At 37.1% G+C, this 18,033-nt stretch overlaps 1 protein-coding gene across 2 annotated transcripts in view; it reads right to left on the bottom strand.

The window, feature by feature from the left end:
* Positions 1-18,033, bottom strand: part of LOC139951334 (roundabout homolog 2-like) — a 286,406-nt gene that overhangs the window by 46,872 nt on the left and 221,501 nt on the right. For both annotated transcript variants that reach the window (XM_071950186.1, XM_071950187.1), the window contains 2 exons: positions 15,781-15,958; positions 2,178-2,368 (listed from right to left, as the gene is read on the bottom strand). In XM_071950186.1, coding sequence (XP_071806287.1) covers positions 2,178-2,368; positions 15,781-15,958 — 369 coding nt within the window. The remainder of the gene's footprint in view (positions 1-2,177; positions 2,369-15,780; positions 15,959-18,033) is intronic.

Here is an 18,033-nt window from a genome sequence, read left to right as displayed (position 1 = left end):
GATACTTTGTTTTATCAGGTGGTGAGGAGTGTGATGAGACGTTGAGACCATTTCAAGAACTGACTCCGAGGTAGTGCAGTTAATTACGATCCTATAAGCTGAAGTAGTAAACCCAGCCAAGTTTCTATACCTTCTGCCCATGTAGTAGTAAACAAGCAGGAGAGTTTTTTTTTTCAGAACAGAGAAGTCTCCAAAACAATACGATAAATCTACTCCATAGTATCTTGCATATGAAATATTTCACCTTGTCTTCAAACTTGAAATAGCGCCCTCTTTGATTACAGTCTGTCCAGAGTTAAGTAAACAACTCTCATCATATAAAGGAACTCTTCAAACACTTTGTTCAGAAACTTTGAAAAGTAAATTTCAGTTGACATTGAAATCATGTCTTGCATGATAGCCTACTTTAGGTAGAAACCTGTTTAATTTGAGGAATACCTTTTCCCTTTTCCAAATTAAGAGCTAAGTCTTAACTCTTGGAACTTGACAATCAGTGCATGTTTTATTAATTTAAAGATCATTTAGACTGTTTTATTTGGAATGTGATTTTGTATGTTGTTCAGGAGATCAGCTTAATTGACTGTGACTATTTCTGGAGCTAAGTCTATCAATCCTCCATTATTTCAAGATTCATGTTGATGCATTACTGACAGGTTAAATTAAAGCCATTAGACACTTTCGGTACAGGAAAAAAAAAAGTTCGCAGATTTACAAATAATTTACAGGGTTTACTGAAAGTAATGGTGAAAGACTTCTCTTGAAATATTATTCCATGAAATGCTTTACTTTTTAAGAAAACATTAAAACAATATCAATTCTCGATAGCGCGAGTACCGATTTATTTTAAACACATGTCATGACACGGCGAAACGGGCAGAAACAAGGGTGGGTTTTCCCGTTATTTTCTCCCGACTCCGATGACCGATTGAGCCTAAATTTTCACAGGTTTGTTATTTTATATATAAGTTGTGATACACGAAGTGTGGGACTTGGACAATACGGTTTACCGAAAGTATATAATGGCTTTAAGTTCAATTATATGCTTTTCATCGAAAGACTCGTCTGAAAAATGGAAAAACTATTATGCAGCATTCCAATGACAACCTGTAGTACTGTGAACTAGAAATCACAGGCAAGGATGCAGTTTCAAATCCGATTGAATTGGAGAGGAAATGAAGGTCTGGTTGTGTTTCCCACTGATTGAAATTGAATCTCATGTTAAAATATTTAGCGCCAACTTTCGATGTCACTTGTTAAAAAACAAACACGCCAAAAAGCAATCAAATGTCAAAACAAAAATTTTAACTGCCTCCACCAGGCATTCTCTGTTGGTCTAGTTGGTTAGACATTGTTCTAGAATTAGAAAAGGTTGTGGGTTTGAATCCCACCCGAAATATATGCCTGTGATTTTTTTAACAGAAATCAGGAAGTACCAAATATACAGTGCTCACAGACACATCGTTGTATGGATAAAACTAAATTAATAAAATAGTAGTTGTTATAGCTTTTGTTGAAGAAATTAAGAACACATAATGTTGTAAATTTAAATTGTTGTACAAGACTGTTAACCATCTTGCCTTTACAGGTATCTTCAAATAAAAGTTGCCTTAATTTCTTCCTTAAATACCTACCAAAAAAATACATTCATCACATAACATCTCATTCAAACGGGAGAGAATGAAACACTACTATTACAAAATTGCAGTATATTGGTCATTATTATAATTTAAACTAAATCCTGATCGAAATGTTTTTGAAAATATGGTGACATGATTCAAGTTCGTCAAGACTCCTTGGGTATGCTGTGAGAAAAAAGTTTGGGTTCATTTTCTGGGCACGTTTTGTCCAGTAACTTGTGGCTCAATAACTTCAATAACTTTATCTGAGTTATTTGATAAGCGCTTAGAGATAACTTTATATTAGGCGCTATATAAATCACATATATTATTATTATTATTATTATTATTATTATTATTATTATTATTATTATTATTATTATTATTATTATTATTATTATTATTATTATTATTATTATTATTATTATTATTATTATTATTATTATTATTATTATTATTATTATTATTATTATTATTATTATTATTATTATTATTATTATTATTATTATTATTATTATTATTATTATTATTATTATTATTATTATAAGACATTATTATTACCTGTGATATCATGAGGTTGCCATCTTGTAGCACCTTGACTCTATCTCCATCTGTATTCACATCTTGACCGTCTTTACTCCAGCTGACTACAGGCTCTGGGTAGCCTCGAGGGGGCTGACACTCTAACACCACTGGCTCTCCGGCTAAACCCACTGAATCAGATGGATCCGTCCGGAAATCATCTCGTAAAACTACAAGAAAAAAAAATATAAACATAAAAGTTTATTTGCATTGGTGATTTAAATATTTAGTCATAAGAGCAACTATCATTGAGCCACATGTTATTTTGGTCCATGTACATCATGGGTATTTCACAACAATGCAAAGAACATGCATCCATTGGCCCTTTTATAAATTATTGTAAATTTTGGGTAATTCTACAAGATTATGATTCGTAACATATTTTAAATTTACTTTATTTATTTCTATTTTATTTTTGTAGGAGGGGAAGATCAGGGAGCTGCCACGACCCCCCCCCCCTTCCCTCAAAATTTCATAAAGTAAATCCAGCACTTATCTGCTTGAAATTATAATCAGCAAGCCCATTCTAGAAAATTCACCAGTACCCGCTGCAAATAAAACCCAACCACCCCAAACTGGCAACATTTCATACCCACACAACATGTCCACCTTAAAGACGACATTGCACACTATTGGTAATTGTCAAAGACCAGTCTTCTCACTTGGTGTATCTCAACATATGCATAAAATCACAAACCTGTGAAAACTTGAGCTAAATTGGTCGTCGAAGTTGCGAGATAATAATGAAGAAAAAAAATAACCTTGGCACATGAAGTTGTGTGCTTTCAGATGCTTGATTTCAAGACCTCAAAATCTAATTCCCAGGTCTCGAAATCAAATTCGTGGAAAATTACTTCTTTCTCGAAAACTACGTTTCTTTAGAGGGAGTCGTTTCTCACAATGTTTTATACTATCAACAGCTCCCCAATACTTGTAACCAAGTAAGGTTTTATGCTTAAAATTGTTTTGAACTTTTAAACCTAAACAGGACTGGAAGGTAAAACGGTCCAGGGCCTTGGAAAATAAGATTTCATGATTGCAATTGCATAAAGAAAACATGTCATTGCTTGTATTTACTGTGTTTTTTTTAAAGACGCGACTGGTTATTTAGCATCAGAGATGACCTTGTAGAAACCAAAAGGATGCAACTGCTTTAAAATTACAGACTTAAAGGTCAATCCAATCATCTGTCTCTGAATCAAGGTTACCATACATGATAAGTTCAATGTGCTTAGATTAAGCAAGCAATACCAATCCAACATCTTTTAGCCAACTTAGTGAAATCTGTCACTTGAGTCCCATCATAAGGAATTAACACCAGATCAAACAGGAATTAGGCAAAACCATCTTAACAAATCCACCATCTGTGCATTAGAGGGCAAGGTTTGAGCCAACTCATTCCAGTCTACATGTTCCCTTAAAGGCTAGGCTCTGGACACATTTGGTTTTTGTCAAAGACCAGTATCCTCACTTGGTGCTTTATAGCTCCAAGCTTGGTGTTTCCCAACATATGCATACAATAACAAACCTGGGACATTTTGGGGCTTGAGATCTCATTGAAGTTGAAAGGAAGGCATAAAAGAAAAAACAGCCTTGTTGCACATTGTGCTTTCAGATGCCTAAAAAAGACTTACAGTCTGAATTGTTTAATATTTTAGTAAAAAATTAATTCTTTCTCAAAAACTAGGTTACTTCAGAGGGAGCAGTTTCTCACATTGTTTTATATTATCAACAGCTTGGCATTGCTCATAACCAATTAAAATTTTATGCTTACAATTATTGTGAGTAAAATAAGGTTTATTGCGAGTAGCAATATATCAAGAGAGGGCGCTGTTGAACCCACACAAAGATATAGGCCATGCGTGTGTACGTCGTGCATTACAACATACACCGCGGTAGCGAATGCCCCATCTGCCTATACCCTTAATGCATATCGGTTCTAAATCGCGATAAACCTTATACCAAAAGTATCCAGTTGTCGCTTTCAAAAAACTCTTCCTAACTTAAGACTAATCTTAGGACTTAGAACGAGTCCCAACCCTGCACTGTAGCATGCAGACCTTAAGATTAATCCCAAGTTAGGACGAGTTACTCGTCCTAACTCGAGATAAGACGAGTCCTAACTCTTTGTGAAATCAACGGCAGTGCCTTTAAGAAGAACATCACCACATGAGATAGAGCTGATGTACGAGGCTAGCTGCCTGTTGCAAGAGCTTAACGGAGGATTGTTAGACCATTGAACCCCCCACAGATCTTCAATTACTAATCCATTTCATTTTGCCAGCCTGGAATCAATAACAACCGATTGAATGAGGTTGATACTGCTTCGCCAGTATTTCTCCATGGACACATAGTGTGGGTAGCTGGCTGAGATGAGCTGATGATGCGGGGTCAGTTAAAGCCCAAAGAGACACAGCTTCTTCTCGCCTTACAGATAATCTCATCATAGGAGCTATTCCTTTACTCCAGAATCCATGGTCTTACTGCTGCTGGACAATCCACGGGCATTACTCAGTCTCATTCCACAAACAGCCACAAGTTATGCTCTGAGATGGCATCATTGGTTCAAACAAAATTTAAAAGTGTTCAAATAAGTTTTCATGTTTCACTTATATAAATCTTATAATAATAAACCACAAGGCAAACTGAATGGGTAAATTCTTAATGATTTGGTCTGCTCTAGTGAAGAAGGGGGGTCATGTACAATTGGTCCATGCAGCATTATAAACACATAGCATTACTTTTCTCTTTTTAGCTTAATGTTTGTAAAACACTGTACAGCGTTTTGAGATTTTTTATGTAAGACGCTATATTAAAAATAAATTATTATTATTATTATTATTAAAATCCTTTGTTTCAAGTTCAGCGTAAACAACAAGTTTCACAATGTTCTGCAATCATGGACACAACTCATTAATAATAATAATATCCCAATTTTATATAGTGCTTTTCACACCCGGAGGGCGTCCCAAAGCGCTTCACATTATTACCCCTGGTCACTGGGCCTTAACTCACTCCTTAAACCATCTCAGCTCCCATTCAGCCTGTGCACTGTCTTTACAGAAACTGGACACTATTGGTAATTGTCAAAGACTAGTCTTCTCACTTGGTGTATCTCAACATATGCATTAAATAACAAACCTGTGGAAATTTGAGCTCAATTGGTTGGCGAAGTTGCGAAATAATAATGAAAGAAAAAACAGCTGTGTCACACCAAGTGAAGTGCGTTTAGATGGTTGATTTTGAGACCTCAAATTCTAAATCTGAGGTCTCGAAATCAAACTCGTGGAAAATTACTTCTTTCTCGAAAACTATGGCACTTCAGAGGGAGCCGTTTCTCACAATGTTTTATACCATCAACCTCTCCCCAGTACTCGTTACCAAGTATGGTTTTAAGCTAATAATTATTTTGAGTCATTACCAATAGTGTCCACTGCCTTTAAACAAGATGGTCTTCCCCAACCTGAAGAAACTGGCTGTGATGAACAGTCCCCAATGCTAAACTGATTCCAGATCAAATGCCAAGTTACCATCTTGAACTTAAAAAAAAAAAACTTGACTGAGTTGAGTCATGTTGGCGAGGTGCACCCGTCATTCGCGTCAGCAAGCAACCAGCCTTGAAACTGGTACTTCATGAATTAAAATGACAGATTCCCTCATCTAAATCGGTAGCGATGAGTTTCTCAAGATCAGAATAGTGACAGAGATTATGTGAAGTAGCAGGTGAAATTTTAGAAGTAGTTAGCAGTGTCATCAAAACAATCCAGCGCTGAGACATCCTGTGTTTCGGTATTGTAATCTGTGGTACGTAGCTGCTGCATGCCCGTAAGGGACTGTATACCGCTGCTTCATACAAAACATAAACCACTCGTCGAAATTTACTAGGTTGTCAAGGAATGAATTAATACACCTAGAAATGTGTTGATGGAACAAGATGTAGGCTCAGGACTTTAAGGTCGTTGGTGCAATTTGTATGGATTTAATAATGAGAGGCGTTTGCAAATTGTTGAGCTCTTTGGATGTAAAGTTTGTTGATCAAGAGTCTTTAATTTGATCGTTTTTAATAAAAGTAAAAATTCAGTTGCTAAGAAAAACGTTTAAGCTGCATGTGGATTGTGCTTTTTTGTTATTTTTTCTCTAAATGTCCTCTTAAGATTATGGATATGAAATAGCAACTAATGACATTAAAGTCATTGGACACTTCCGGTAAACAGTATTATCCAAAGGCCCACACTTCATTTATCACAACTTATATATAAAATAACAAACCTGTGAAAACTTAGGGTCAATCGGTCATCGGAGTCGGGAGAAAATAACGGCAAAACCCACCCTTGTTTCTGCACGTTTCGCCGTGTCATGACATGTGTTTAAAATAATTCCGTAATTCTCGCTATCGAGAATTGATAATTGTTTTAATGTTTTCTCAAAAAGTAAAGCATTTCATGGAATAATATTTCAAGAGAAGTGTTTCACCATTACCTTCTGTAAACCCTTTAAGTTATTTGTAAATCTGTGAACTTTTATTTTTTCTTCTGTTCCGAAAGTGTATAATGGCTTTAAAGACTGAGCCAACAAAGTGACCTTTAGTAGTTCCTTTTTGTGGGTGAAAAACAAGCAGAAAGATTTCAGGTTATAATTTGTTATATGTTCCGCACCTACATGAACATCTAAGCATAGAGCAAGGATCAAAGCATTCCAAGAAGGGTAAAATGATTCTAAAAGATCATTTGACATTTTGTAAACTGGTGAACTGTTAAAAGAGATGTGAGAATATAATGATTGCAAGACAAGTTGACAGTATCTGCTTTACCAGTCTAAAGTTACCTCACTTAATACTCCCCACAGATGTCATGAACATTGCACCAATTTATACCACATGACGGGAGGTAAATCAGATTAGCCAAACTATCAGCTGAGAATGCTGACTTATTGACCTCAATGAAGACACAAATCTTGTCTGCAGTCATCAAAGTTACAGTTTTATAGAAAGACTAGTTCAATATATGTTTCCAATTGAAATAATCCTGTGGAGGATTCATTGGGGACTGCCAAAGCAGATTCTATTTTCCTTGAAACTGAGTGAAATTGGAGGAAGCATACTTTATTTGAGTTCATTTAGGCGTTAGTGAACAGTGTTGTGTTACCTAGCTCGGGCCAGTGCAACAAACAAACAAAACTGACCATCAGTGCCGAGCTGGTGAAACTGATTTGATTGCTGCTCAACTATTTGGTTTGGGACAATAGACATGGCATGTGTGAGTAAACTAAACACAATGTGGGCTGATGGACCTCTAGATGGCGGCCAAGCACTGGTATTGTCAGCAACATCAAAGCGCAGGATTCCAGGGCGCTAATTTATTGAATGATGGAGCTGAAAGTGGACAGCTAAACCTGCAGGATAAGAGACACTACAATGGTAGCAATCTTGTCTGGAGCCAGCTTGCTTTATATACAGTGCTGGTGGCTGTATAATAACCACATACAACCCAACATTCGCACAGACAAAAGCACAAGCCAGACTGTCAAAACTACTGGCCCATTTTAGCTCAATAACCCCACAAGCAATGTAAAACTACTTGAGAGTCATTATAGGCGTTTCAAACCAAGAATTCCTCCAACTAACTCTTGACACACACAAGTGGGGAATCAAGTCAAAAACACAATTATTAACGTAAACAACGTCAAGGGAACAAAAGAGTGTGTGGGACTGGTGCCTCTGATTCATCTGGGACTAGGTCTAAGACTGGATTAGTTTCTACATCAATTCATTCTCAATCAAAGAACATAGTATCACATGGGAATGGGATCAACTGTCAATAGACACCTACATGGAATACAGAACAACATGAATTGCAGGCCTGATACTTCACGGAGGCAACGGAGGCGATTGCCTCCGTTGCCCCTTGCCATTGCCTTGGTGCCCTTGAAATGCTCCAGTAGAAATTTACAATTTCCTCATAGGGTGCCCTTTGCCAAGGAGAAAATGCCTTGGTGCCCTTGCCCTTTCAAAAACGAAGCATACAGGCCTGGAATTGCTATGTCTTGCTCAACCCAAACAAACTGAAGCCTTCCATAAAAATTACTTTATGTCCTTACTTACACAGGGACATATTCTGTATCAACAGCATAACCACCATGGGGGTAAATTAAGCAATTAGGAAGCGCATAAGAATAGCTGTTAGAAGTGGAGATGTATGGTATTCCCTCAAGTGTTGTAATCAGTGATTGTGTTTGTCCATGGTTTCCCAAGGCAGAAATACACATATCAACACTACCATGGGTCAGAACAACATTAGGCTAATAAGAGCACCAAACCATAGCAATTATCCATTCCAACACAGTATACTCATGATTGACAGCAAGGCTGAAGACAACACCTTGGGGAACTCAGAGTCTTTCTTGAGAACACCCACACCATCTCTCCCTGTCTCTTCCTCTCTAATTGGTTATTTAAGAACTCCCAGCCAAAAGATGTTGCAGATAATCCATACCCCCCATCACCAAGCTCCTATCTCACATCAGTCTTGTGTGGCGATATTTAGGACAGAGGTGTAATATCAAATAGGTCTAAACAGAAAAGATTTTGCGGATTATTAAAACTGTTTGACCTTTAAAGGATCTCATCAATTCTCAAGCTGGATTTGACACTTCTTCTTATTGGTCTTTATCACTCACTAACCCTATCAAACTTGTTATAAGATTTATTCAATTGGAGAGGGTACATAATTTGATTGCTTCAAATCTGATCAATGTGATGGGGACGTATCAGTCTCCTACATTTCAAGCAGACTACTGGTTCTCTGGCCTGTAAGCTTCATTTTTTGAAAGGGCAAGGGCACCAAGAACATTTTCTCCTTAATTTTCTCCCCTTGTAAAGGGCACCCTATGAGGAAATTGTAAATTTGTACAGAAGCATTTCAAGGGCACCAAGGCAATGACCAGGGGGCAGGGACGCAATCGCCTTTGTTGCTCTGTGAAATATCAGGCTTGGGTTCTTCATTTCCTGACTTGGATATTTTGTGAGTTAATTAATCTTCTGTTCTTTAACGTATAATGAGAAACGCTTAACGGTTTCACACAAACACAACCACAAATAATATAATTTGCAACAAGGTCTGCCTAGCCTCAGCTTAATATTCATTTCCAGATCCAGACAGATGAGATTCATAGATTGAACATTTACTGAAAGAGGAAGTAGCATCTGACCTTATTTATGTTCCTGAATTTTGTATAGTACAAACAGATAAATATTATCCAAAAACACGAGGTCACAAGAAGGTGCATGACTACGAGAAGCAGCAGGTTAAAGGGTCTGGGTACTTTTTGTAGGGCACAAAACACACTGTCCACAGATTTGCATTAAACTTACATGGTTTGAAGATAACGATGATAGAAAGATTCCCTTAACATATTATTTGCTGAGGTACCGTAGTTTTTGAGAAATGAGTAACACGTTGCATGAAAATAATTTCAGTATGTAAAACATACTAAAACTGCTAAAACTGAGACAACATTTATTATTGTGACCTTGACCTTGTGTTACTCTTTTTTCAAAAACTTCACCAGCTCAGCAAGTAATGTTTGAAGGGAAGCCTTCTACCATCATTATCTTCAACAGTGTAAGTTTCATGTTAATCTGTGGACATTGTGTTTTGTGTTACAAAAAGTACCCACAAAAATTGGACACTGTTGGTAATTACTCAAATTAATTGTTAGCAGAAAATCTCAATTGAAAGAAGCAATGGAGAGCTGTTGTTAGTATACAACATTGTGAGAAACGGCTCCCTCTGAAGTAAAGGAGTTTTTGAGAAAGAAGTAGTTTCTCACTAAAATCTTTGAATTGAAATCAAGACCTCAGCTGATCAGTCTCAGATTCAAGGCATCTGTAAGCACACAACTTGTGCGACAAGGGTGTTTTTTTCACCCCATTATTCTCTCGCAACTTTGATGACCAATTGATTTCAAATTTTCACAGGTTTGTTATTTTATGCACATGTTTCTCACTTTGTGTATATCAACTTGAGATACACAAAGTGAGAAGACTGGTCTTTGACAATTATCAAAGGTGTCCAGTCCCTTTAACAAAGGTACCAATAATACAGTGTATACCACCATTAGACCTCTCAACCATGGGAGTCAACAAAGCAATGATCAGACTTCAACTCCCAACCGTACACTTACTAACTGACTCCCACTGGAGTAATGAATCACAACCAACTGATGGAATGACATCATAATGGTAGATTGGTAGAAAGTCTGGCTAAAATGGCCTCCCCTGTGAGCCATTTTAAGTATTTATTTAATGAGTAATGCTCTTAAGGCTGGTGTGGTTCTGTCAAGACTCTTTAAAATTCATATTGCGTACCCTTTTGGTACTTTCTCAACCTAATATTTAGGGTAAATAAATTCTCAAAAAGCTTCTTAGCAGTCTGAGTTTAGTGAAATCATGAATAAAAGGTCTTGTTGTGAATCAATAGATTTGTGCCTGATCTGCCTGAGCTCCTGATTTAGACTGGACTAACAGCAGAGGACATCAAGCACAAACAGTAGCTTAGAACAACGCAATTATGCGTACCAGAATAAGGTTTCCAGCTAAAACACCATTTCACATGAGCATCGTGTGAGTGGTATCCTGCTATTTTTTGCTAAGCACAAAATTTTCTGCTTAAAGCCATGGGACACTTTCGGTAAACAGTGTTGTCCAAGGCCCACACTTTGTGTACCACAACTTCTATATAAAATAACAAACCTGTGGAAATTTAGGCTCAATCGGTCATCGGAGTCGGGAGAAAACAACGGAAAACCCCACCCTTGTTTCCGCGCGTTTCGCCGTGTCATGACATGTGTTTAAAATAAATCCGTAATTCTCGTTAACGAGAATTTATATTGTTTTGCTGTTTTCTCAAAAAGTAAAGCATTTCATGGGATAATATTTCAAGAGAAGTCTTTCATCATTGCCTTCTGTAAACCCTGTAAGTTATTTGTAAATCTGTTAACTTTTATTATTTTTTTCTGACCCGAAAGGGTCCAATGGCTTTAAGTAGCTCTCTGAAATTGGACTATATGCACATCACGTTGAATATGTTTTTGTTTTTTCCTAATAGTAATACAGATGCAGTTAACAAAATTCCAATCCAATGGCTATGAGGATTCATATGATGGTTCGAATAAATTATTATTGATGAAGACACAATAGTTTTGAGCTCATCTGCGGTTGTTGTGTGAACGATTTTTAAAACCCTTTTTATGAAAAACGGACGGTTACACGTGTAACCGATTGTAACCAACCTGTTCAGAAACTGTTTTATGTTTACACAAATAATCCTAATTGCACAGGCTCCGGCCCTGTCGACCACTTCGTCAGGTTTCAAATTTGTACAAGGATCGTTTTTAGAAACTTGTTGCCTCTGTGAAATCATAATGCTTAGCCTTGAGCAAAGTCTTAAAGGAGATCTTTGTTTAGCTTGGACACCAAGTCCATCAAAAAGGATCAACCTCTTGCTGATCCGATTGAAGCAGATATGGTCCTTGAGCCGTATGGTAAAATGACTTCAGAATAAGCCATACTTGTGTGGAATGATTTGTCTTGTCATATTAATTTAGCCATCTAATCTGACATGACTACAATGAAAGAAAGATGACATATGGGAATCACTATATAAGGCTTTGTTTGTATTAATAAATTTGATCGGCTTTATTTTTCCCGCCATTTTTCTGGATACCTTTTCTCTTAATCCTTCTTGCTCCTCTCTTTAAAGGCAGTGGACACTATTGGTAATTAATCAAAATAGTTATTATCATAAAACCTTTCTTGATTATGAGTAATGAGGAGAGGTTGTTAGTATAAAACATTGTGAGAAACAGCTCCCTCTAATGTGACGTAGTTTTCGAGAAAGAAGTAATTTTCCACGAATTTGATTTCGAGACCTTAGATTTAGAATTTGAGGTCTCGAAATCAAGCATCTGAAAGCACACCTTCGTATGACGAGGGTGTTTTTTCTTTCTTTATTATCTCGCAATTTCGACGACCGATTGAGCTCAAATTTTCACTGGTTTGTTATTTTATGTATATGTTGAGATACACCTAGTGAGAAGACTGGTCTTTGACAGTTACAAATAGTGTCTACTGTCTTTTATAATGCTATATACAGATATCTATTTGTACGTTAATACCTTCGTCAAAGGTTCCGTTTGGATCAAAAACTAAGACTATCTCTCCAAAGATCCCAACTAGTTTTTAGTAATTAACTTGTTGCCTCTGTAAAACCATAATGCTTAGCCTTGAGCAAAGGAGAAGGTTGTTTGGCCTAGACACCAAGTCCATCAAAAAGGATCAAACCTCTTGCTGATCGGATTGAAGCAGATATGGTTTAAGTTTACTTCCTTGAGCCTTATGGTAAAATGACTTTAGATTAAGCCATACTTTATCAAGGTGGAATTATTTGTCTTGTCGTATAAATTTAGCCATCTTATCTGACATGACTACAATGAAAATCAGATGACGTACATGTACATGGGAATGTATGGCTTTTTCTCTCGTTTGCTATAAATAGATATGTTTATATTTGTACTTGTTTATGGCTTCGACGAAGGTTCGGTTTGGATGAAAAGCTATGGCCATCTCCTCAAATAGCTTTAAATATGTAAAATTGGTATACAAAAATGCATGAAGCCAGCTTTTAAATGGCAATTGAAAACTGAGCTGATCCTTGGTTGACAATAGTCCTTATAATTTGAACTGATTATCTGTTTTTAGGGCTGGCTGGCTGTGGTCCACGAACTAACCAACCAAATAATGGTTATATGTAAAGTGCATTGGCCCGAAACATTAAAACAAGATTTTTATTTGAGTGTATGGTATTTCAAAGAGTATCACCTGCTCTAACGGAAAAAAATTTACTTTTACTTTTAATGGTCAGGAACCATGACAAAAATTTAAAACATTTCTTATAAAACACATAAGAAGTGCTCACGTGATATATTGTTGGGATCCCGACAAAAACTAATTTTGAGCACTTTATTTCACTGCTACTAATAATTGGCGGACTTTTTTGTGCAATGGCTCAAATGAAAGCTTGTAACTTTCTCAACCCCCATCAAAATACCATTGAATTTTAAATCAAAATTTTTGGGTCATATCGGCCAAAAATCTGACATAGCATCTTTAACAAATTTATTAGCAGCATTCGGAAGGTGCAGGAGACACATCAATGTGGAGAAATTTATCCAGATGGCATTCAATTTGACACTGGAATTATAGAGGAATTTGTTTCCTTTCTTAACTGGAAAGATACTTGTTAGGGTCTTGCTGGTAAAGTTATCAAAGTAGTCTTTGAACTTAGAAAATGAAGCGCCTGCTGGTCTTCAGAAGCACTGTAGATTCAGTGGTATTTGTTGAACACAAAGACAGGAGAAGTGTTGAGAGCAGAATATAGTCTTTTTCATTGATGTATCATTTAAAGGATTTGGGTACTTTTTCAAAATGTCCATAGATTTACATTTAACTTACAGGGTTTGGAGATAATGATAGTGGAAAGCTTCCCTTCAAATATTACTTACTGAGGTGCTGTAGTTTTTGAGAAATGAGTATAACAATGTCATGAAAATACGTTTGTAAATGCTTACTTAAACTAACTTTAGTCTCATGAGACCAAAATTAATTTTAAGAAATGGTTTAACTCATTACCCAAAAACAGCACCTCAGCACGTAATATTTTCAGGGAAGCTTTCTACTATTATTATCTTCAAGCTGTGTAAGTTAAGTGTAAATCTGTGGACATTGTGTTTTTTGTCCCTACAAAAAGTACATACACTGTACACCCTTTAAGCTTTGTGTTAAAGGCACTGGACACTTATTACTCAAAATAATTGTTAGCATAAATACTTACTTGGTAATGAGCAATGGAGAGCTGTTGACAGTATAAAACATTGTGAGAAACGGCTCCCTCTGAAGTAACGTAGTTTTCGAGAAAGAAGTAATTTTCCACTTAAATATTTGAATTTGATTTTGAGACCTCAGAATTAGATTTTCAGGTCCCGAAATTAAGCATCTGAAAGCACACAAATTCATGTGACAAGGGTGTTTTTTCTTCCATTATTATCTTGCAACTTCGACGACCAATTGAGTTCAAATTTTCAAAGGTTTGTTATTTTGTGCATATGTTGAGATACACCAAGTTAAAAGACTGGTCTTTGACAATTACCAAAAGTGTCCAGTGTCTTTAAGGCATTTCACTCTGCAGGTCTGGAATTTCACAGAGACCACGGAGGCCATGGCCTCCGTTGCCCTTGTCTTGGCCTTGGTGCCCTTTCAAAAATTCCCATAGACTTTAAGATTTTCCAATAGAAGTGCCCTTTGCAAAATGAAAATGGCCTTGCCCTCTCAAAGATGAAATTCCAGGCTCTGTAAATCCTGAGATATTCTTAAAGATCTTGAGAAGGTTGAACGCCCACTTTAAGTTGTCAACAAGACCAAGAGCATTTTATATTGAACATCAATTTACGAATTGTCTAAGCTCAGCAGGCCTGTATGCTTTTTTTTTGAAAGGGCAAGGGCACCAAGGCATTTCCTCCTTAATAAAGGGCACCCTGTAAGGAATGAACATCAATCTAGGAATTGTCTAAGCTCAGCAGGCCTTTATGCTTTGTTTTTGAAAGGGCAAGGGCACCAAGGCATTTCCTCCTTGATAAAGGGTACCCTTTGAGGAAATTGTAAATTTTACAGGGACATTTCAAGGGCACGGGGGGCAAGGAGGCAATCGCCTTCATTGCTGCCCCTGTGAAGTATCAGGTCTGCTCAGGTATGATGACATCACCTGCAAGCTTCCTTATGTCAACATTTAGATATATGGCACTGAAGTTTAACAATGAGAATACCATTGAGGCATTCTCAAGAAGGTTTTCGGATGCAATTGGAACTTTTGGCGTGACCATTAAAACCCAGACAGAATGAAGTCCTGAGTATTTACCACTTCAACCTAGTATCAATGACCCTACAAAAGACACCCACAACAACAATCAAGTCATATAAACTATGCTAAGTGAATCTTTGGGCTTTAGTCCATCATTCTTTTTCAATAGTGTCTGAGGTGAGAATTGAAGTCAGCATAAACAACAAAAGCAGCACTAGTAGGGAAGTTATTCATAAGATTCCATGCCATTGTTTGCTTTTCTCTGACCACATTTGCCATTAAACTGTCACCAGTTGATGTGGATGGATATATAGAACTCAAATAACTTGGTTTAACTATGGAGGTAGGATTGGTTTAACTGTAGTGCGGCTTACCAGAATGGGGAAAGAGTTCCTCTTATCTCACATTAAGCATATAAAGACAGAACATATTTCAAAACATCTGGGTCTTTTTTTCGTATACTGATTCCACTTAAAGCAATAGTTACAGGCCTGGATTTACATCCTTGAAAGGGCAAGGCCATTTTCATTTTGAAAAGGGCACTTCCACTGGGAAATCTTAAAAAGTATATTGGAAACTTTTGAAGGGACTCCAAGGCCAAGACCCGGGCAACGGAGGCCATTGCCTCCGTGAAATTCCAGGCCTGTTGTTAAATGTGTATTCAAACTTACATGCCACTTCAAGGGTAGCGTTTCGACTGCGAGTTGCTCCGGCACGATTTTCAGCAATACACTGATAGGTTCCCACATCTAGACGACTAACACTGAGGAATAGCATCTCTCCTGTATCCAGTAGCGTAATATGACTGCTCCCTGTTGACATGTCCATTGGGTAGCCATCTTTTAGCCACTGAAAGGAACAAATATTAAAAAAACAATCAAAAATTTGAAGAAACCAAAATTAATATTCTTTAACCCCGATTAAATCGTTGTGATACCCGCTGCTAAAATAAAGGATTCGAACTGCCTCTAGCTACAGGGCAATCTTGCTGGTCTAGTTGGTTAGACACTTCTCTAGAATTGCAAAGGCTGTGGGTTTGAATCCCACCCGGGTTACGTGCTTGTGATTCACAGGACTCGGGTAAGTACTGAGTAACTCTCACACATCGGTGTATGGGTAAAACCTAAATTAATATTCTTTTGAACTGAAGGTGGTCTATGAACATGGGGTTTATACAGTTTTCAAACTTTTTACTCCTTTGAATTTCTTTTTTGAATTTGTTTTAATTATTTTTTTACCTAGGTTGACAAAGGACTCTCACTTTGCTTGATCGCATAATTTTTTATATCAATGTACATGATTGATTGTACTCTGATGCATCCATCCATTATTGAAATCTAACAAGTACTGTTGACCATCTTTCACAGACTTTAGCCAACAGTAAAAAAGACTGGTCCAGGCTCAATATCTCACGCTACAGGCCTATAGCTTACTAAAGCCACTATATTATTTGACAAAGAAATGTACGAACCCGACTTATGAACAGAGTTGTCTTAGCAAAACCAGATCAAAACTGTGAGTAGGACTGGCTCCAACAAGTCTAAGTTTGTCAATCTAATTGGTTTGTTCAACTCTAATTAAATGAGAGGAATCATGTTTGAAAAAAAAAGTAAACTACACTGAGAGCTATAATATAAGAAGCCACTAATATTATTATTAAGGGAATAAAAGGGTAACAACGAGTTCTTAAATGGCCGTTTAAAACCGGCAGGGTCATTGTCATGCGATAAAGGCCCGCACAGCAACGACCCATTCATAAATGCCCTTTTGTTAAAAAACGTTAACAACATACAATTATAGACAATTTAACAATTGAAAATTTGAGGGTTGAAATATTTTTTCCAAAAACTTTGTGAATAATCTGTTTGATGCGCTTGGGTTGTGTGTACGCGCGCGCACTTAGAAATATATTACACGCTGTTACCAATAGCTATGAATTGCGTTCCGCGTGATAATCTTGCGCGCCCATCACGCGACAGCCACTCTGTTATGTACAGCTCCAGCTGGTCATTATCAACAAACACACCCATATGACGCGCTTTCCACCAATAGGAGTAGAGAAACTGTCTGGGGTATTTATGAATAATATTTAATGGTTCCCTCCCTGCTACATTTTGGTTTGTCATCATGCTTAGCAACTCTCAACAATGTGCTAAGGAGTCTTTTCTGCTTAGCAACTCTCAACAATGTGCTAAGGAGTCTTTTCTGCTTAGCAACTCTCAATAATCATGCACTAAGGAGTCTGTTTTGCTTGGCAACTCTAAATAATCATGTACTAAGGGGTCTTTTCTGCTTAGCAACTCTCAACAATGTGCTAAGGAGTCTTTTCTGCTTAGCAACTCTCAATAATCATACACTAAGGAGTCTTTATTACTTGTCAACTCTAAATAATCATGTGCTAAGGGGGTCTTTTGCGCTTTACAACTCTCAACTGTGCAAAGGAAGTTTTTTCTTCGCTTAGCAACTCTATAACATTGGGTCCAGATGTCTATCCTGTAGGTTCTATCTTCAGACATCTACATAATATCCATAGCAACGTCATCAGTTAAAGGAACACGTTGCCTTGGATCGGTCGAGTTGGTCTTTGAAGAGCGTTTGTAACCGTTTTTTATAAAATACATATGGGTAGAAAGATGTTGTAAAAGTAGAATATAATGATCCACACAAACATGCCTCGAAATTGCACGATTTTCCTTTTACCTCGTCGACTAACACGTCGGCCATTTATGGGGGTCAAAATTTTGACCCCCATAAATGGCCGACCATGTCAGTTCGCACAGTAGAAGGAAAACCACGCAATTTCGAGGCAAGCTTGTGTAGATCATTGTATTCTACTTTTAAAACATCTTTCCAACCATATGCATTTTATAAAAAACGGTTACAAACGCTTTTGTTTTGACCAACTCGTCCGATCCAAGGCAACG

Source organism: Asterias amurensis, chromosome 19, assembly GCF_032118995.1.
Source record: "Asterias amurensis chromosome 19, ASM3211899v1".
NCBI classification, from domain to species: domain Eukaryota; kingdom Metazoa; phylum Echinodermata; class Asteroidea; order Forcipulatida; family Asteriidae; genus Asterias; species Asterias amurensis.
The sequence above is the reverse complement of the archived record's forward strand: the minus strand, read 5'-3'. Positions and strand labels throughout refer to the sequence as shown.